We start from the raw sequence: 20,950 nt of genomic DNA on the forward strand, positions 1-20,950 counted from the left end.
TTTATTTATTTTTTAGCAAGAAAATGCATAGTAGTTGCAGTAAGACAACATCCAACTGAAGTCTAATAGTCTAATATAAAAAAAGAATGCAAAGAATAATTTTAAACACAAATCTGTAAAGGTCAGTCAGAGATTTCATGTCACATTCTCACAATTGTACACAATCTTGTTTTTCCTTCAGTATTCTATTTTATTTGATTGAAAACATCATGACACTGCTACCAGCTCTGTAACTGTTAGAAGAAATGTACAGTATGGTCAAATGAAACAATGTAGCAGCGCAGGCACATTTCGAAAGATAATCTGAAACACTATAGCTGACTTTAACACTAACGACAATCATTTGTTTTTACCTTAGAAAGCGAATTAAGTGGAGAATCCTCGGTTTGAAGTGGATCACCAGCACTAGCAAGGCAGTAGCTTGCGCAGTCATCTCCATAGCGGGCAATGTCACAACCCAACCAACAGCACAAACTACTACCTCAGCCAGTACATGGTCACATACGATAGCACCAGATGTCTAATAGTATAATAAACCAACAAAATGCTTGAAATGATAGCTAATACAACATCTAGCCTCCTATTATTCCGGTATGATACCTGCATTCCACGCGTCCGGACAGGTTTCATCCCGATGTCTGGAGCAGGCGGTCTTCTCCTGAGCAGCGGAGTTGGAGTATGAGGGGAAACCCCGCCCTGGCAGACCACCCCCGGTCCCCCGGTCTCCTCCTCCCAGACCACCCCCGGTCCCCCGGTCTCCTCCTCCCCTGCCCTGGCAGACCACCCCCGGTCCCCCGGTCTCCTCCTCCCCTGCCCTGGCAGACCACCCCCGGTCCCCCCCTCCTCCTCCCCTTCCTTCGGTGCACCAGACAACCCGCGGTCCTTTCCCTCATATGACCCGAACGTAGCAAAGCTCCGGTTCGTTACAACAACGTAACACACAAAGTGACTAGCAAATGTAACTGGTTAGAGGTTGTTGTTGTTGTTAGTGTTCTGGATCAAACACAGTCAAATGCATTGCTCTGTCTGAACAAAATATTTCTAGTTCATTCAATCAGAATAACATTCAGTGCAGACAAAACTATTTCTTATGCATCAGAGTAGCAATACAGTTGTAGCGCACATATGCAAATGATAATGATAATAATAATAATAATAATACATTAGACAATATATCTCAAAAGTGAGTACACCCTTTAGATTTTTGCAAATATTCTGTTATATCCTTTCAGGGGATAACATTATCCTACTGAAACTTTGATATAACTTAAAGTAGTCAGTGTGCTGCTTGAATAACAGTATAGATGTATTGTCCTTTGAAAATTACTCAGTACACAGCTGTTAATGTCTAAACAGCTGGCAACAAAAGTGAGTACACCCCATAGTGAACATGTCTAAATTGTGCCCAAAGTGTCAATATTTTGTGTGACCACCATTGTTATCTAGCACTGCTTTAACCCTCCTGGGCATGGAATTCACCAGACGACATCACAGAGCCCACGGATGTTGGACACCTTGCACTCCTCCACCTTCCTCTTGAGGATGCCCCACATGTGCTCAATTGGGTTTAGGTCTGGAGACATACTTGGCCAGTCCATCACCTTAACCTTCAGCTTCTTCAGCAAGGCCGTTGTCATCTTGGAGGTGTGTTTAGGGTCATTATCATGTTGGAAAACTGCCCTACGGCCCAGTTTCCGAAGAGAGGGGATCATGCTCTGCTGCAGGATGTCACAGTATATATTGGAATTCATGTGTCCCTCAATGAAATGCAGCTCCCCAGTGCCGGCAGCACTCATGCAGCCCCAGACCATGATGCTGCCACCACCATGCTTGACTGTAGGCAAAACACATTTGTCTTGGTACTCCCCACCAGGGTGCCGCCACACACGCCGGACACCATCTGACCCAAACAGGTTTATTTTGGTCTCATCAGACCACAGGACATGGTTCCAGTAACTCATGTTCTTGGATTCATTGTCTTCAGCAAACTGTTTGCGGGCTTTCTTATGCATCGGTTTCAGAAGAGGCTTCTGTCTGGGGCGACGGCCATACAAACCGATTTGATGCAGTGTGCGGCGTATGGTCTGTGCACTGACAGGCTGACATCCCACTTCTGCAACCTCTGCAGCAATGCTGGAAGCACTCACACGTCTATTTTTGGAAACCAACCTCGTGGACTCAACTTCTTTGGTGGACCCTGGCGAGGCCTGTTCCGAGTGGAACCTGTCCTGGAAAACCGCTGTATGATCTTAGCCACTGTGCTGCAACTCATTTTCAGGGTGTTGACAATCTTCTTATAGCCAAGGCCATCTTTGTGAAGCGCAATAATCCTTTTTTTCAGCCGCTCAGAGAGTTCCTTGCCATTAGGTGCCATGTTGTCCAGCATTCAGAGAGAATTGTGACCAAAACACCAAATTTAACAGCACTGCTTATCATTTACACCTGAATCCTTGTAACACTAACGAGTCACATGACACCAGGGCGGGAAAACAACATCATTGGGCACAATTAGGACATGTTCACTATGGGGTGTACTCACTTTTGTTGCCAGCTGTTTGGACATTAACAGCTGTGTACTGAGTAATTTTCAAAGGACAATACATCTATACTGTTATTCAAGCAGCACACTGACTACTTTAAGTTATATCAAAGTTTCAGTAGGATAATGTTATCCCCTGAAAGGATATAACAGAATATTTGCAACAATCTAAAGGGTGTACTCACTTTTGAGATATACTGTATATAGCGCTTTTCTAGACACTCAGACGCTTATGATATGGAATGATAAAACAATAATCAAGACAGTAGGTGTCGAGACATCACTGAGGCACACACAGCAATTAGATAGTCGTTTGTAGAACTGTCCCATTTATTTTATACAGACAAGTACATCCCCTTGCAAGCTTGCTAAAGATGACATGGAATGTTACAGTAAGAGTTTGCATTAAATCCTTGCTGTTGAAAATGTCACAAAAGGTAATCTAATATTTTTTCCTCTTTTTTTTTTTTAAAGATCAATAAAGCCCAATAACTTTTTTCATTATTATTCTTAATTACATCATCAACACTATCACCACCACACACTGTACATCAACTCTCCTCTCAGGAAAAAAAAATACAAACAAAACCCAAAGAAAACACTGCAATTTTTTTTACTGTAGCAGTTAATACACAAGTCCAGCCAGTCAGAATGAGAATGGAAGGGTATCAACTTGTGTTAGAAGCATACATTGATGTGTATGTAGGTCAGAATCGTCATTGTGGTGGTCAGAGCTGGTCGCCTCTCACTCAGTTCCCACGAGTTACTGTGTTAGATGGGCTCACAAGGAGAAATCAGAGTCCGTCCACTCATGAAAGCGTGTGTTTTGGTCAGGACACATTCATTATTAGTATTCCTTCATTATAAAAAGGGGTCAGGGCTGGTCAGGACTCTCCATTCTGGACTCTGGAGACAGGAGGCTGCATAAAGTCTTTGAAGGGCCCCAGGGCTTCCTTCAGCGCAGAGCTGACCTCGGGGGAGGAGCATGTGATGCACTCCACCAGGGTGGGGTAGAGGGCGATCACCTGGGCCCACGTGTTCCCATCCACTGTAGACCACACCACACCGCGGGACGGACGGACGGAGGGGAGAAGAGACAGGGGAATGTGAGACGAGAGAAAAGTGAGAACAGAAGAGGAGAGAGTAAAAGTGAGAAAAGGAGAGGAGAGTAGAAAGTGAGAACAGGAGAGGAGAGAGTAAAAGTGAGAAGAGGAGAGGAGAGAGTAAAAGTGAGAACAGGAGAGGAGAGAGTAAAAGAGAGAAGAGGAGAGGAGAGAGTAAAAGAGAGAAGAGGAGAGGAGAGAGTAAAAGAGAGAAGAGGAGGAGAGAGTAAAAGAGAGAAGAGGAGAGGAGAGGAGAGAGTAAAATAGAGAAGAGGAGAGGAGTAAGAGAGGAGAGGATAAGAAAAGATGGTAGGTAAGAGACAGTATAATTGTTAGAGAAAGCAATTAAAGAAATTGTCTTTCTTAAAAGAATGCCAGAGGCAAATATAAATTACTTTTGTCTGAATAAATGATGATATAAACAAATTCAAGGGCAACACAATATTTTAGTTAAAATTAAAAAAAATAATAATAATGTATTGTAATTGACCTAACACGGTACATAATATCTCTCCTAAAAATAAATTCAATTTGTGTAACATTCCCCATTGTACTATGGCACATTAATCAAAAATTAATAGATAAGTATCATAGTAATGGAGTTATATTTTATCTTTCAGACTTCTATAGTCTTTGACACTGTCTAAACTCACCATTCTCTGGCTGGGTCTTTTTGAGTGAGTCCATCAAAGTGCTAATAGCTTTTAAGACAAAGATGATTTCGGTCACTTGTTGCCTGAAAAGGAAATAAAGGGTCCATTAGTTATCCTTTCATATTCATTTAGTGCAACTCTGACTTATATTTAGAACAAAAAAGGAGAGGAGCCACACGCTGAGCACCAAAATTCATCTTGACTTCTCAAAAGAATGTGTCACTCTTTACTTCTACAAATCATATGAATAACTCACAACACCTAACCTGCACCAGGAGGCCTATATCAACCTGCACCAGGAGGCCTATATCAACCTGCACCAGGAGGCCTATATCAACCTGCAGCAGGAGGCCTATATCAACCTGCAGCAGGAGGCCTATATCAACCTGCAGCAGGAGGCCTATATCAACCTGCACCAGGAGGCCTATATCAACCTGCACCAGGAGGCCTATATCAACCTGCACCAGGAGGCCTATATCAACCTGCACCAGGAGGCCTATATCAACCTGCACCAGGAGGCCTATATCAACCTGCACCAGGAGGCCTATATCAACCTGCACCAGGAGGCCTATATCAACCTGCACCAGGAGGCCTATATCAACCTGCAGCAGGAGGCATATATCAACCTGCAGCAGGAGGCCTATATCAACCTGCAGCAGGAGGCCTATATCAACCTGCAGCAGGAGGCATATATCAACCTACACCAGGAGGCCTATATCAACCTGCACCAGGAGGCCTATATCAACCTGCACCAGGAGGCCTATATCAACCTGCACCAGGAGGCCTATATCAACCTGCACCAGGAGGCTTATATCAATCATTTGCTAGCAAAAAGGGATGAAGAAACAACAGAAATTAACGCAGATTGGAAAACAGCAATATTATGCAGCTGCATCCTCTGTCCACTACGGAAGACAGTGAAAAGGCTGTTACACTACGTCTGGGACATACACCACACCACATTATGCAACTACAAGGAACCTGAGAAGCTAACTCATAAGAAAAAAGGGAGACAAAGAAAGGGGGGGGGGGGGGGGGAGAGTGGAAGAGAGAAAACCAGAGGAATGTGAATCAACTGATTCAAGTGCTCAGGCCTAAGTACCTACCTACCTGTGTACATCCTAGGCTTTGGCAGTGTGTAAATAGAAATCTAATTTGCATTCTTCTTAGTATACAAAACTTTTGCTGCCAACATGAGTTAAAAGCTTTAAACCGAGCTTTGCCAAACCCAGTAAGAGGATTGTGGTGTCACTATGGTATGTAGGACACAGCGGAGGGATGATGACACCACAGGTTCTGGACAGTCTTGTCAGGAATTGTTCTCGGGAACACGATGTCGAATTGCTATGTCCGCCCACTGCCGCCATATTCTTCGGTACATCGTTTCGTTATTTTATGTTATTTGGTATATCATTCCGTTATCATCATCTCGAAGCATGACGTTACATTGAACATGTAAACAGTTGGAGGCGCTATAATGTAAACGGTTTGGAGAGCAAAGAACATGGCAGCCGTATCCCACAATGCAGCGGCATGACGTCGATTCCCAAGCGAGTTAAGTGAGTTGAGAACATCTTTATATCTTTGCACTCGATCAAATTTCAGGACCCTCCTTTCATGACTTTTCCTAGATCTGTGAGTTCTACCACCCAGTATCCTTACATTTTCAAAATCACATCAGGATAAGCTAATACAACGCTATTTTGCCGTTTTTCTGTGTAGGAAGAAGGCTAATTTACAAGCGGCCAACTAGTGGTCGTTGTGTGTAAATAGCAGCTTGAGCGTTGTGAAGGGGGTCATTGAGGGTCGCTTGACCCCTGAGGCGGCTCGGTAAAAAAGTCACAGGGCTGTTCTAGTTTTAATAGGGGTGGTGGTCTTACCTGGGCAGGGGGCAGCGTCCACTCAGCCTCTCGTCCTCCACGTAGCGCCGGAGCACGTCCTGGGACCTCTTGAGCAGCACGGAGAGCGCCATGCGGGAGATGTAGCCCTCCTGGGGCGTGGAGACCTTGTTGCTGAAGGAGAACTGCAGCAGCGTCTCGAAGCACACCTTGGAGAACTCCTCTCGCATCCGCACGTCGATCTCAGCCTCTACGGAGGGAATCCCGTTTGGTTTTAGAGCAGCAGGGATACTAGAGTGCAAAATAATAGCATCCGCACACTCAAACACTATGGGACATTTTTTTAGTTTATTGCGAGCTTTCGGTCATAGACCTTCTTCTATGATGGAAAGCTCGCAAATAAACTATGTTCAACAAGGTCGTGGAAGTTAAGAGGGGGAGGTTATGACACGATCGTCCGTCCTTACCTGTGAAGGACGAGGACTGTGAGTGAATTGATCCTTTATTGAGCATGGTCATGATCTGACCAACAAAGTCTTTGGGGATGAAGTTGGCGAAGGGCAAGATCTCTGTGCTGATCAGCTGGACCACCTATACCACACGGACACAAACATCTGTGACTGGCTGGCACAAGAGGGACAATCCAGAGACTGGTTAAGGTGAGGTCAAACAAGCTTCTTTACCTCGACGTCAATGGCTTCATTCTTCTGGAATTCCTGGATAGACACATTGTCTGGAGGTGTGCTGTCGAAACAGGAAATGAGATATGAATAATAACTTGGTTTTAGATAGCGCCTTTCTCAAACCCAAGGACGTTTTACAGGTTCTACAGACAGAAAGTCAGACAGACTGAACAGGAAAAAAAAAGAAAGAAAAACAAAATACAGCGACAGCGACAAAACTAGAGTAGAGGCCAAAGGCCTGGGTGAACAAGAGGTAATGCTGAGATCCACAACGTACCTTTTGGTAAACAGGAAGTCTTCGAAGGCGTGGGCCAGCTCTGGCCACATGGTGTCAAACCTCCCGGAGGCGGCGTGCTGGCGGGCCACTGGCAGCCCTATGGACAGCACCTTCAGCAGAGACGACACCGCCAGCTTCCAGGTGCTTTCTGACGGACAGGCGTACTTCAGACCCAGAGGCATCCTCATAGTCTACGTAGAGAGAGAGAGAGAGAGAGAGAGAGAGAGAGAGAGAGAGAGAGAGAGAGAGAGAGACAGAGAGACAGAGAGAGGCAGAGAGAGAGAGAGAGAGAGAGAGAGAGAGAGAGACAGAGGGGCAGAGAGAGAGAGACAGAGAGAGAGAGAGAGAGAGAGAGACAGAGAGAGAGAGACAGAGAGAGGCAGAGAGAGAGAGACAGAGAGAGAGAGACAGAGAGAGGCAGAGAGACAGAGAGAGGCAGAGAGACAGAGAGAGGCAGAGAGAGAGAGAAAGAGAGAGAGGGAGACAGGGAGGCAAGGGGATTGGAACACGGTGGAGTCTTTAAGGTACCGCCGAACACGCTCTCTTTTTACCTCTAGGTTTTTTTCTCTCGTTTTTTTTCTGATGGGTTTTCAAAAGTAAGAAAGAAACAACTTCTCTTTTTGAAACACAGCAGCACACCATTTCATGGAGGCTAGCTCCACCTGGGCCCTCTCCGGGCCACAAAACCCGTTGGAAAAACAATGACATTGACAGACTGGCTGGCTGCCCTGAGGAAAAAGTACTTGTGACGGTCTTTTAATCAATGTGACTAAGTAACGGTCCAAATACCTACAGGTGTAACATCCATCAAAGGCAACATGTTGAATAAACAACTGGTACCACTGATGGTCAAAGCTTTTTCTTCTCAAAGCTAGGGAAGAAAAAAAACAAAAAAGCAGGGGAACAGAAACAGTCTTTGTGACAAACTACTCTGTCCAAAGCACAACCACAGCTGGCCTCCCTAAGGTTGAGACTTTATGACTATGACCTTTCTCTGGAGAGAGAGAAGGGTGGGGGGGCATGTTTAGACCGATCCATAGGGAAGCTCCCTAATGCCTCTTTGGCAGAGTATTTCTTCTCAGGATTATGGGATTGCTTTTAAATGACAACAGGATAATGTCTTTTCAATGATTACATACGTTACACAGCTGGGTTTGTTGAGAAACAACTGGTTATGTCATTGACTCACAGGAAACAATAGAGAAACACTCGACCGTGGGACGGGAGGGAAATGTTTAATGGTGTGTTTTTGAGGTTTCGATTGTTACAAAATAAATGGTGTGTACCGGTGGGGTACTCTGGACTCCAATGAGCTTCGGACAGTCCTGGACTGGTGTTATGTTAACACGTGTACATATGGTAAGATGATGATGTTTCTCACTGTGGAGACAGTACCTTTATAATGTTCTGCAGGACCTTCTCACCGATGACAGCTTTGTGGCAGGCCGTTTTGTGGTACAGGTCCACCAGCACCTCCAGGGAGCGCTCAGCGAAGGGGACATAGTTTAAGGCAACCCATTCTGCCTGCGAGACCAGAGAGAGCCACAGAGCGAGAGATGTTCATTAACTAAAGCTGGAAAAAATGACACAATCAATACTAAAAAAGGAGACCAAAGCGCCATCAAGCACAGATAAACAAAAAAACAAAAAAAACACGTGAAGATGGACGACACCGAAAAACACAACGGAAGATAGGATGGGAACTCACAGGTACAGTGCACAGAGAGGCATAACCACTGATTAGTGGCAGGCGGGGGCGGGGAGGGGGGAGACATGGAGTGAGTGGGAGATGGCGATGAGACATGAGAGCCTACCATGCTGTGAAATGCCTCATGTGCTGTAGAGGTACAGCTGAGTACACTAAAGGGGACTGGAGGAAGTAGTGGTGGTGGTGGAACTCACCGGTGCAAACAGTTGGATCTAAAGGTGATCCAGTGAATAATACAAAGAGACAGAAGAAGACCAGAGAAGACTCGAATTAACTTGTGTTTGCTAGTGCCAGGGTTATATATCAACGTTGATTGACTTGTGTTTGCTAGTGCCAGGGTTAAATATCAACGTTGCCGCTGGCTAATTGTCTGACAATAACCATTACTTCATATCTGATAGATTAATTATAGTGTTGATAGCTGCCTTAGCCAATATCGAATTAAAAACACTCATAGTAGTTAAAAAGCCATTTTGACAGCCTTTCAGGTGAGTGTGTTTTGGAAAACATTGTTTCGAAAATGTACTTGGAGAGAAATATAATACTTGGAGAGAAATATAATAAGAAATATAATAATAATATAAGAAATATAATACAAAATGATATAAGTGAATGCGGTAGACTGAAATTACATTCAAAAGGGTGTAAGGGGAGTTCAAAAGTGAATCGAAAAATGTACTTCATTGGACATTGCATTCTGTAAAAATGACCGTGGTCAGACCTGCAGAAGAAAAGGAGCAATGACACACTCTACCAGCTGGAGAAGAAGAGAAGCTGGCATGGATGAGAAAGAGAGAGAGGGGGGGGGGGTGGTTGGGGGCTACTGATGGGGTTGAAAAGAAAAGAGAAGAGCCTATCTGTCATGTGACTAGGACGTATAGGGGCCACATGAGGACGAGGAGAGGGAGGAAGGAGCACTTCTTGAACATCAGAGAGGATAAAAGTATCATGTTCAGAAAGTTCTAGAGAGAAAGACAGCGGCTATAGGAGACATCTCACTGACATTCCATTGATGAAAAATACCGCTGAGACAAAGAAGGAAAGTCGAGACAGACTGTGTACACACACTACACACACTACACACACACGCAATATCAAATCGAAAACAAACAAACAGACTCTTACCTGGTTGTATTTAGCGTTGGCCACGTGTTTGGTCTCCATTTTGCCGTACTGGGGGGGTTTACAGGAGAACTCGACAAAGAGCAGCAGCTGTTCAAAGATGGCGGGGTACATGACCTGCAGGTTCTCCGGGCCCACACAGATGGCCTGCAGCGGGAGAGACAGGAGGAGACACTTACTCACGCAACTCACATCCACCAGGGGGCCTCGTCTAATAGGGGGCTGTTGCACAATAGAGCACAATGAGACGTTGTTTCATCGACCTCAATAGCAAAACAAAAGCACATAAGTCCAGGAGGAGCAGGAACTATCGAAAGCCTCAAAAAAATAAACAGGGGGGAAAAAGGCAAACAACTGGAGAGCGCCTACACTCGAAAAGTGCCTGCAGTGTTAAAGCCTAGTTGAGTATCGTTGAGTATTACGATATAATAGACATTTTCTGTCAAGTATCTGAGATGCCTGTAATCATATTTTGGACAACACCATAGAAATAATAGCTCCTAAGTGTACCAGGCACCTAAGTGTACCAGGCACCTAAGTGTACCAGGCAAATAGTCGTGGTCGGAGAGGATATTATGTCTGTTCTTGGAAATCAATTTCTATGTCGTGCACAGAGCAGTGACTAGACTAGTGACTAGTTAACGTCCCCTGTCCCCCGAGACCCACCTTCTGCAGGACGTCCAGGGAGGTGAGCACGGCCTCCTGCAGGCTGGTGAGGACGGCCTCGGTGTAGGAGGGGAGGATGAAGGGAGAGGCGTCGCTGCTGATGGGCACCGACACCGCCCCGTGGAGGATCACCCCCAGCTTCTTCAGGTCCTCCATGCTGAACCCGGCCTTGATGTGCTGGTACAGGGCGGGGAAGATCTGGACCAGAGCCGTCAGGAAGGGCTGGCTAGGGATGAAGGACAGTTTCTCGGTCCCTCCGCCGCTAGGGGGGGGCCGCGTGCTGTCCGTGCCCGTGCGGTACCACGTGTTCCACGCCGACCACCACAGAGCCGAGTCCTCCAGGGCCGACGACTCCTCGCCCGGGGCCGGGGCCTGCGGCTCGCTGGCGCCGTTGTAGCGGGTCAGGCGCTCCACCAGCGAGTCCGAACGGATCAGGGGTCTGCCGGGCCCGGAGGCGCTGAGGGGGTCGATGAGCACGGGGGGGGGCATGCCCATGGCGGCCATGGCCAGGGCGTCGGCGGGTTTCTCCAGGAGGTCCTTGACGGGCGTGACGATCTGGAGGATCTCCTGGAAGCTCTTGAGGGCGGCCAGGGAGACCTCGTTGTTCTTGCTGAGGGCGGCCGACTGGATGTGGTCCAGCAGCAGCTCCCAGGCCTTGAAGAAGTCCCCTGTGGGAGAGAGGACCACATAGGGTGGACAAAAGAATCAGGTCTTATGCGTCAAAGTACAGGTTTGGATTTTTTTAGCTTTTTGGAGATGTCTTAACTGTTAGTTTCTGGATATGAATCCTCTGAGAGAGATATCAGATATCTACCTACAGTAGCAGTTTAAGACGGTATAAGTATAAGACACAGTCATAGTGGTGTTTACAGGAATAAATCTCTCTCTCTCTCTTGGTCTCTCTCTGTGTCTCTCTGTGTCTGTCTCTCTCTGTGTCTCTCTCTCTCGCTCTCTCTGTGTATGTCTCTCTCTGTCTGCCTCTCTCTGTGTCTGCCTCTCTCTGTGTCTGTCTCTCTCTGTCTGCCTCTCTCTGTGTCTGCCTCTCTCTGTGTCTGTCTCTCTCTGTCTGCCTCTCTCTGTGTCTGCCTCTCTCTGTGTCTGTCTCTCTCTGTGTCTGTCTCTCTCTGTGTCTGTCTCTCTCTGTGTCTCTGACTCTGTGTCTCTCTCTCTCTCTCTCTCTCTCTGTGTCTCTCTCTCTCAGACCCACCTAGCTGCTGCAGAGGGTATCTCCTGGTGTTGAAGATGCGCGCCACTCCGGCCAGAGTCAGCACCCAGGTCTCCGCCCACTGCTTCTCGGCCGTGTCCCGTGAGTGGTGGATGAGGATGTTCCCGCCCCCAGACTCGATCTTCTCCTTGTCTGCCGTGGTGGAGGACTTCCTCACACAGTCCAGGAGGTGGAACAGCACCTGGTGTAAAAAGAGAGATGGTAGTACAGTAGAATAGAGTTATAGTAAAATGGACCTTATCTACCTCTTACATACCAAAACGAAAAAGAAGGGTAAGAGGACGACATGAATGATGTATGTGATCGTTGTGTCTTTTTATAGAAAGGAAGCAACTGATATGACATTATTATTTCAGTAGACATCATAGGTTCAGAAACCTTCACTCAATAACCATCGTGTCAACAAAGATCGAATGAATGCCTATTGGGAAATATTGAGTGCCAACCTAACATAACCTTGACTAATACTGAGCCCTCCAGTCAGAGTGGGACACACTACCCTCCAATCAGCATGGCAGACTGGACACACTACCCACCGGTCAGCATGGCAGAGTGGACTACCCTCCAACCAGCATGGCAGAGGGGGCTACCGTCCAACCAGCATGGCAATGTGGACTACCCTCCAACCAGCATGGCAGAGTGGGCTACCCTCCAACCAGCATGGCAGAGTGGACTACCCTCCAACCAGCATGGCAGAGTGGGCTACCCTCCAACCAGCATGGCAGAGTGGGCTAACCTCCAACCAGCATGGCAGAGTGGGCTACCCTCCAACCAGCATGGCAGAGTGGGCTACCCTCCAACCAGCATGGCAGAGTGGGCTACCCTCCAACCAGCATGGCAGAGTGGGCTACCCTCCAACCAGCATGGCAGAGTGGGCTACCCTCCAACCAGCATGGCAGAGTGGGCTACCCTCCAACCAGCATGGCAGAGTGGGCTACCGTCCAACCAGCATGGCAGAGTGGGCTACCGTCCAACCAGCATGGCAGAGTGGGCTACCCCCCAGGCAGAGTGGGACACACTACCCTCCAGCCCTCCTGGCGGAGTGGACACACTACCCTCCAGACAGGCTAGCAGAGTGGGACACACTACCCTCCAATCAGCATGGCAGACTGGACACACTACCCTCCCTACAGGCTAGCAGAGTGGGACACACTACCCTCCAGCCCTCCAGTCAGAGTGGGACACACTACCCTCCAGCCCTCCTGGCAGAGTGGGACACACTACCCTCCAGCCCTCCAGTCAGAGTGGGACACACTACCCTCCAGCCCTCCAGTCAGAGTGGGCACCCTTACCTTCCAGACCACGATGTGCCAGGTGGGCTGCTGCAGGAGGGTGCCGTGGGCGGCGATGGTGGAGAACATGGTCTGGCCAGCACTCTTGCGGACTGCGGGCCGCGGGTCGACACACAGCTCGCCCAGCTTGGCGTACAGGCACAACCACAGGCAGTCGAAAGGCGGGGCCGGGTGGAAGGGCCTGTTGAGGGGCTCCCCCTTCTCCTGGGCCTGCTTCTGCAGGGCCGCCTCCTCCCTCTCCAGCTCCTGGGTGATGGCCTCGCCCCTCTGGAAGAAGTAGTCAGAGATGTTCCACTGTGGAGAAAAGAAAAGGGGGTGGAAAAAGAGGTTGATGGTTGATAGTCTCTCTCTATTTCAGTTCCACATTTCTTTTCTTTTTTTAAGTTATTTTTTCTGAGTGGGGCAGTCCCACTCATATTTTTCATTTTTATTGATAGATAAAGTGGAGAATTAGACAGGAAGGATGGGTGAGAGAGAGAGGAGGGATGACATGCAGGATATGTCCCCGGCCGGATTCAAACCGGGGACCCTGCGGTTACATGGTCGACGCTTAACCCGCTACGCCACCTAAGCGCCCCCCACATTTCTATTAACACTAGAAGAGCCGTGAGGGTCTGTACACGGTGACCCCTGTAAGTAAAAAAAAAAAATCTATCTTTGCACTCGATAACATTTCAGAATTCTACCGCATTCTACCACCCAGTATCCTTACATTTTCAAAATCACTTCAGGATAAGACAGTATAAAGCTGTTTTGCAGTTTTTCTGTGTAGGAGGCAGGATTAAAAAAAGAAGCGCCCTCTAGTGATCTCTGTGTGTAAATAGCAGATTTCCATTCTAAAAAGGGGGTCTATTTGACCCCTAAGGCAGCTCTGCTAGTAGGTAAAAAAGGCACAGCTGTTGTAGTGTTAAAGGGGCCATGTAGTCTAAACACTGATTTTCAAGTGTTTGATATGGTATTTGCACCCTATGAGGAATGTGGAATTGTGAAAAGAAGATGACTGTCGTCCCTGAGTATACAGCAGTTTCAAAAGTGTTCCTGGAATTACAGCTCATTGTGCATGGGAATAGTCTGGTCCTCTACACAACGTTAGCAGGGGATCTGATTTCAATACGCCATTGACCAAGTACCCAAGTACCCCTCCATCTAACAAACATAAGAGACGCTGTCGGCTGCTAAACAACCAGTAAGCATTGAACTTAAAGGAAACCGATTATGTTCTTTTTCCACAAGTTTATTTTGGTCTCTGGGGTCCTCAAAACAGCTCGTTTAAGTTTTTTTTTTTTTTTTTTACTGAAAATGCCACAGATTTGAATCTAAAAGCATTAATGGAAAGGCATTACTCTAAAGGCATTCTAGCATGCCTCTGTTTCAGTCCTTTTCTCAACGGGCTGTTTCAAGGGTCGGGAAATCATCAGCGGTTTTCTGCGGATTCACTGTGTGGCAGCGCTGTGAAAAAACACACGGTTCCCAGGGGAATAGAATTAAAAACCAATTAAAACCAAAACCTTTTGAATGGAAACGATCAGACAGGGTTCCCACACCTTCTGAAACATCAAATTCAAGCACATTTCAAGGACTTTCAAGACACAATTCCCTCAAATTGAAGGACCCAACACGGCATAGTTTGAGACAGATCTAGATGAGAATTTATATAATAGGAACTATCCGCTCACAGACAACAATTAAAGAGAGAGAGAGAGAGAGGGGAATTCAAGCACTTTCAATGACCCATGTCTACTTTCAAGACCTTGATTTATTTTTCTCCAATTCACAAACTTTCAAGGATTTCAAGGACCCGAGGGAACCCCGGATCAGACCGTGCGTCCGAAAGAGACATGCGGATACACACGGATCAGGAAACCATCAGCGGTTTTCTGCTGATACGCTGTGTGGCAGGGCGGCAGAAAAACACACGGTTCCTGGGGGAATATAATTAAAAACCAAATATCCTAGTGTTCCCCACAAAACAAGGAATCCAAAACCCTTTGAATGGAAACCACACCACTACTAGTGTGCCCTTGAGTAAGGCACTTAGCCCTCAGTTACTCCAGGGGGAATGTCCCTGTAATTCGTAATTGTAAGTCGCTTTGGATTAAAAGCGTCTGCTAAATGGCAAAATTACCGTCTCTTTCGGTCAATAATCTCTTACCAGGAGCCCTATGGAGGTCAGGCTAATGTTGAGCTCCTGGTTCTGGAGACCGAAGCTGCCAGCTACATCCACTACGATCTGGAGGCACGTGCAAGGCATGGTGGGAAGGAAGTCCGTCACCACCAACTGCAGGCATTGGAAGGCTGTTCGGATCAACGACTCTCTGTAGGTAAAAGAACATAATGACCCATAATCAGACTCTCACAAAGACGGGACAACTGATGATCACATAGTGGAAGAACATGGTGGAGATAGTCACAGATAACAACATGGATAGCTAGCAACTGTTCTCAAAGCTTCACAGTGTGTTCAAGTTCAATACAGGAATAAAAAAAAAACAGTGGACAGAAAAATTGCACGTGTCTTTTTCTTTTCTGCATTCTTTCCTGTCTCTTCATCTCTCTCTTCCTCTCTCTCTCTCTGTCTCTGTCCCTCTGTCTCCCTCTCTCTGTCTCCCTCTGTGTCTCTCTCTCTCCCGCCCTCCCTCTCTCTCTCCTTCCCCCTCTCCCTCCCCCCCCTCTCCCTCCCTCTCCCCCCCTCCCTCCCTCCCCGCCCTGGTCTTGCCATCCCTCTATTCATGCATCTACCACTCCCTCCCTCTCCTCCGATCCGGCCCCTTTCCTTCTCCGTCCCTCACCCCTGGTCGTTGCGGATGGCCCCTATGACACACAGTACCAGGGGCCACCCGGGCCCCAGGCTGTCCCCTTGGCTCTGCAGGATCTGCAGCACGCTCTCCAGCTGCTTCTGACGGATGTCTGCGTGGAGCACGTTGGACAGCTCCTTCAGAGGGTTCAACAGCAGCAGCTGCAGCCTCTGGGAAGGGAGAGAGAGAGAGAGAGAGTCACACACACAGACAAGATGGGGGGGGGGGGAAAAGGTGTGCCCTGCACGACTAATCGTCTGTTTTATTATTGTGAGGAGGAAAAAGGAAAAAGAAAAAAAGGCTTCAGTCACTTCACCGACTTTATCATCCATATGATTCAAACAGGAAAGCGAGCACTCTTCCAGTGCGGTGCTGTGTGGATATGCGGGAGTAAAAAACGCCTGCATTTCACATTTTTCTACCTGAGCGGTAGTCCGTCAATGTCACTAAAGGAAAAATCCCGGTTTTCTGCGTGACTGGGTCTAGACTGTATAGATCTGGACTGGGTTAAGTCTGTGTAGGCTCCACCTGGGTGAGTGGGTTCAGTCTGAATATACTGTATGTGTGGGAGACTGGGGTAGGGAGACGGTACCTGGTTCTGGGCGAGGGGGGGGTCGTGCTTGTAGGCCAGGCCAGCTTTGATGAGGGCAGTCACCGCCTCGGCGCCCCACTCTCTCATCCTGGCGTTGGGGTGCTGACACACCTGCAGGGCGCATCACAGGGGCGCACGTGCACACACGCACACGCACACACACACACACACACACGCACACACAGGAGTGCATGGAGAGAGAGAGAGAGAGATCAGACACAGGAATAGAACACAGAGACGAGAGAGGGATGAGAGAGAAAAGAGGGAGATAAGGAGGAGGGGGGGGGTGAGAGATAGGAGAGAGTACAAAAAACAACAGTAGTTTCCAGTGTTCACAGCATGTGGTTAAAGAATCAAAACAAAGGGTGTGTGTGTGATTCGGACCCCCAGTGAGGACGATAACCCAGAAGGTCATTCCATTTCAGACGAATAAATCATGAAAGCTGTGATGTGATCAGTTGGCTTTCATAGCTTTGCATTGATGCATAATTTTAGAATTCCCTTGATCTCTTAACACCACTACAAGTGCAACACCGTCATCAGCAAACATCTCATTCACTGTCTGTATCGCCTATTTGGTCGCTGACGTGAAGGTGTACTAAGTTGGCAAGAAGGGCAAGCATATATTTTAAGATGATAGTGAAAATGCAATGTATACAGCTATTATGGTTATAACTAAAAACAATTTGTGTGTGGAAATGTAGACTACACATAAGCGCAAAGCCAAATATAATCTGTAGGAACTGCAAACTGCATTGATGCATTGATGCATTCTCCCAGCACGAGCACCGAGAGGCCAGGCTGCGAGAGAGAGAGAACGAGAAAGCCAAATAAAGAGAAAGAGCAAATGATTTGAAGGAGAATTTCTGAGCTTACCTTCTGCAAAACAGACAGGGGTGCAAAAGAGAGGGAGATAGAGAGAAAGACAACATGAAGAGAACCGTTTCTTACACACACACACACACACACACACACACACACACACAGGCAGACAGACAGACAGACAGACAGACAGAACCTTGACAGATACAATACAAAGGGATTATACTAGTACTACAAAGCAGACAGATGCCCTGCAAGCATGAGAACAGAACTTCATCATGATAGAAGACAGTATATATAGCCATACATACTAGGCTTGGACGGTTTTTCTATTTAACCGAAATCCCTGCCTCTGTGAGGTCTGACCCTGCCTCTGTGTGACCCTGCCTCTGGGGTCCCACCCTGCCTCTGGGGTCCTACCTCTAGCAGGTGACCAGTGAGAGACCCTACCTCTAGAAGGTGTCCAGTGAGAGGCCCTACCTCTAGCAGGTGTCCAGTGAGAGGCCCTACCTCTAGAAGACGTCCAGTGAGAGGCCCTACCTCTAGAAGATGTCCAGTGAGAGACCCTACCTCTAGAAGATGTCCAGTGAGAGGCCCTACCTCTAGAAGATGTCCAGTGAGAGGCCCTACCTCTAGAAGGTGTCCAGTGAGAGACCCTACCTCTAGAAGATGTCCAGTGAGAGACCCTACCTCTAGAAGATGTCCAGTGAGAGGCCCTACCTCTAGAAGGTGTCCAGTGAGAGACCCTACCTCTAGAAGGTGTCCAGTGAGAGGCCCTACCTCTAGCAGGTGTCCAGTGAGAGGCCCTACCTCTAGAAGACGTCCAGTGAGAGGCCCTACCTCTAGAAGGTGTCCAGTGAGAGACCCTACCTCTAGAAGACGTCCAGTGAGAGGCCCTACCTCTAGAAGGTGTCCAGTGAGAGACCCTACCTCTAGAAGACGTCCAGTGAGAGACCCTACCTCTAGCAGGTGTCCAGTGAGAGGCCCTACCTCTAGAAGACGTCCAGTGAGAGACCCTACCTCTAGCAGGTGTCCAGTGAGAGGCCCTACCTCTAGAAGACGTCCAGTGAGAGACCCTACCTCTAGCAGGTGTCCAGTGAGAGACCCTACCTCTAGAAGACGTCCAGTGAGAGGCCCTACCTCTAGCAGGTGTCCAGTGAGAGGCCCTACCTCTAGAAGATGTCCAGTGAGAGGCCCTACCTCTAGAAGGTGTCCAGTGAGAGACCCTACCTCTAGCAGGTGTCCAGTGAGAGACCCTACCTCTAGAAGGTGTCCAGTGAGAGACCCTACCTCTAGAAGGTGTCCAGTGAGAGGCCCTACCTCTAGAAGATGTCCAGTGAGAGGCCCTACCTCTAGAAGATGTCCAGTGAGAGACCCCACCTCTAGAAGGTGTCCAGTGAGGGGCCCTACCTCTAGCAGGTGTCCAGTGAGAGACCCTACCTCTAGAAGGTGTCCAGTGAGAGGCCCTACCTCTAGAAGGTGTCCAGTGAGGGGCCCTACCTCTAGAAGGTGTCCAGTGAGAGACCCTACCTCTAGCAGGTGTCCAGTGAGAGACCCTACCTCTAGAAGATGTCCAGTGAGAGACCCTACCTCTAGAAGGTGTCCAGTGAGAGACCCTACCTCTAGAAGGTGTCCAGTGAGAGGCCCTACCTCTAGAAGATGTCCAGTGAGAGGCCCTACCTCTAGAAGGTGTCCAGTGAGAGACCCTACCTCTAGAAGGTGTCCAGTAAGAGGCCTCCACAGGATCTCTATGCGGTCCATGTTCACCAGACCCGTCTCCAGCAGCTTGGCCACCGCAAACAGAGACGGCTCCTGAAACCAGGGGAGGACAGACCATGAGCAGGATTCTAGACATGACATATTCAGTAATGCATAGTTCCAATAAAATGGATACACACTAGGGGTGTAACGGATCGCCCCCCACGGTTCGGCACGCATTTGTGTACCGCGGATCAATTGCAAAATGTAACCAAGTAATAATATTACTTAATATTAGTTAATATCCCTTGTAAATAACAATGTAGAGTTGCCATGAAAAGATAGACGCGACAGTTGCGTGCTTTCTTTTACTCTAAAGCGCAATGATAGGTTGATAATGGGGGGAAAAAATCCAGAACAACAAGGCTGCGTTCGTAAATTCGCTCTGGAATCTGATCAGCATTCATGGAACGCCTCGTCCAATCAAATTACTTGGTCCCTTTATGACGTCGGACCCAGTGTGCTCTCCGGCGCTCTCAGAGCAAATTTAAGAATGCAGCCCAAGTGTATCATGGCGAGTGCTGCTAATGTTGGCGACAGAGAAGAACTCGAAATGCCTCCCTCGTCATTTAAATCCCATGTATGGGAGCACTTTGGCTTCTCTGTCAATTATAACAATGACGGACAGTGTCATTGGAAGTGTGGTTGATAAAAAAGTTACGGTGTTTAAGCGTTGTGCAACGAGAAAGTCGTACGAGCATGGCCACACATTTGACGGGAGTGTTGACGGGAGGCACGAAAAAGGTAGCTCGACAACTTCTGATAATGTAGCCAATTTTTTCATACCATGTTTAAATTAGGTTTCACTTTATTATTTAGTTAAAAGTGGCAGAAAACATAATAATTTAAATTAATTTGTCTGCTTTAAAGAGCCCAGTGATTCACTGCTGCAACCAGGTGCCTCCTCCCTCTCTCCTACTGCATCATTTAAGTTGAATGTGTGTTTCTGTTTAATATGTAGCCTAATATTTGAGTGTAGAATATGTTATGTATGTATATATATATATATATATATATATATATATATATATATATATATATACACACACATATATATATACCAGTTTTGACATCTTGAATGTTGTTGGGTTTTACACAGTAAAAGTGGTGTTTTTACAGAATTCGAGGAAAAAGCTTTTTATTTTTATTTTTATGTTTTGTGTTGATCCGAAAAATGATCCGATCCGTGACTCAAAAACCGTGACACGATCCGATCCGTGAGTTAGGTGATCCGTTACACCCCTAATACACACACGCAAATGTATAGCGATGTTATATCGGAGCCATGGAGAAATGTATGGTACAATTGAGGTCATGGTACATGGTACAGTTGAGGTGGTTAACACTAGAACAGCTGTGCCTATTTGACCTACTATAAGAGCCACCTCTTTACAATGGGAAACCACTAGTTGGCGCGCCTCGTAAATTAGCCTGCCTCCTACACAGAAAAACTTCAAAAATAGCTTCATACTAGCTTATCCTGATGGGATTTTGAAAATGTACGGATACTGGGTGGTAGAACGCACATATCTAGGAAAAGTCATGAAAGGAGGGTCCTGAAATTTGATCGAGTGCAAAAGATATCACATTTTGTTTCACTCACATGGTCAAATGACCCCACCCACGGCTCTCCTAGTGTTAATAATAATAATGTAATCAGGGTTCCCACACCTTCTGAAACATCAAATTCAAGCACCTTTCAAGCACCTTTCAAGCACCTTTCAAGGACTTTCAAGACTCAACTCCCTCAAATTCAAGGACCCAACACGGCATAGTTTGAGACAGATCGAGATGAGAATTTATATAATAGGAACTATCCGCTGACAGACAACAATTAAAAAGAGAGAGAAGGAGAGAGAGAGGGGAATTCAAGCACT

The 20,950-nt window shown here is 47.3% G+C and overlaps 1 protein-coding gene across 1 annotated transcript in view; it reads right to left on the reverse strand.

The window, feature by feature from the left end:
• Positions 1 to 2,881: 2,881 nt before the first annotated feature.
• The window catches only part of mon2 (MON2 homolog, regulator of endosome-to-Golgi trafficking), a 49,145-nt gene continuing 31,076 nt past the window's right edge, over positions 2,882 to 20,950 (reverse strand). Inside the window, 15 exon segments of the mRNA XM_080539382.1 lie at positions 2,882 to 3,587; positions 4,296 to 4,378; positions 6,176 to 6,383; positions 6,601 to 6,724; positions 6,817 to 6,877; positions 7,094 to 7,284; positions 8,489 to 8,617; positions 9,927 to 10,070; positions 10,590 to 11,257; positions 11,797 to 11,995; positions 13,107 to 13,400; positions 15,259 to 15,421; positions 15,896 to 16,071; positions 16,494 to 16,604; positions 19,026 to 19,127. Of these exon segments, the coding sequence (XP_080395508.1) occupies positions 3,424 to 3,587; positions 4,296 to 4,378; positions 6,176 to 6,383; positions 6,601 to 6,724; positions 6,817 to 6,877; positions 7,094 to 7,284; positions 8,489 to 8,617; positions 9,927 to 10,070; positions 10,590 to 11,257; positions 11,797 to 11,995; positions 13,107 to 13,400; positions 15,259 to 15,421; positions 15,896 to 16,071; positions 16,494 to 16,604; positions 19,026 to 19,127 (2,817 nt within the window). The 3' untranslated portion in view covers positions 2,882 to 3,423.

Source organism: Nansenia antarctica (assembly GCF_963989245.1).
Source record: "Nansenia antarctica genome assembly, chromosome: 9".
Taxonomy (NCBI): domain Eukaryota; kingdom Metazoa; phylum Chordata; class Actinopteri; order Argentiniformes; family Microstomatidae; genus Nansenia; species Nansenia antarctica.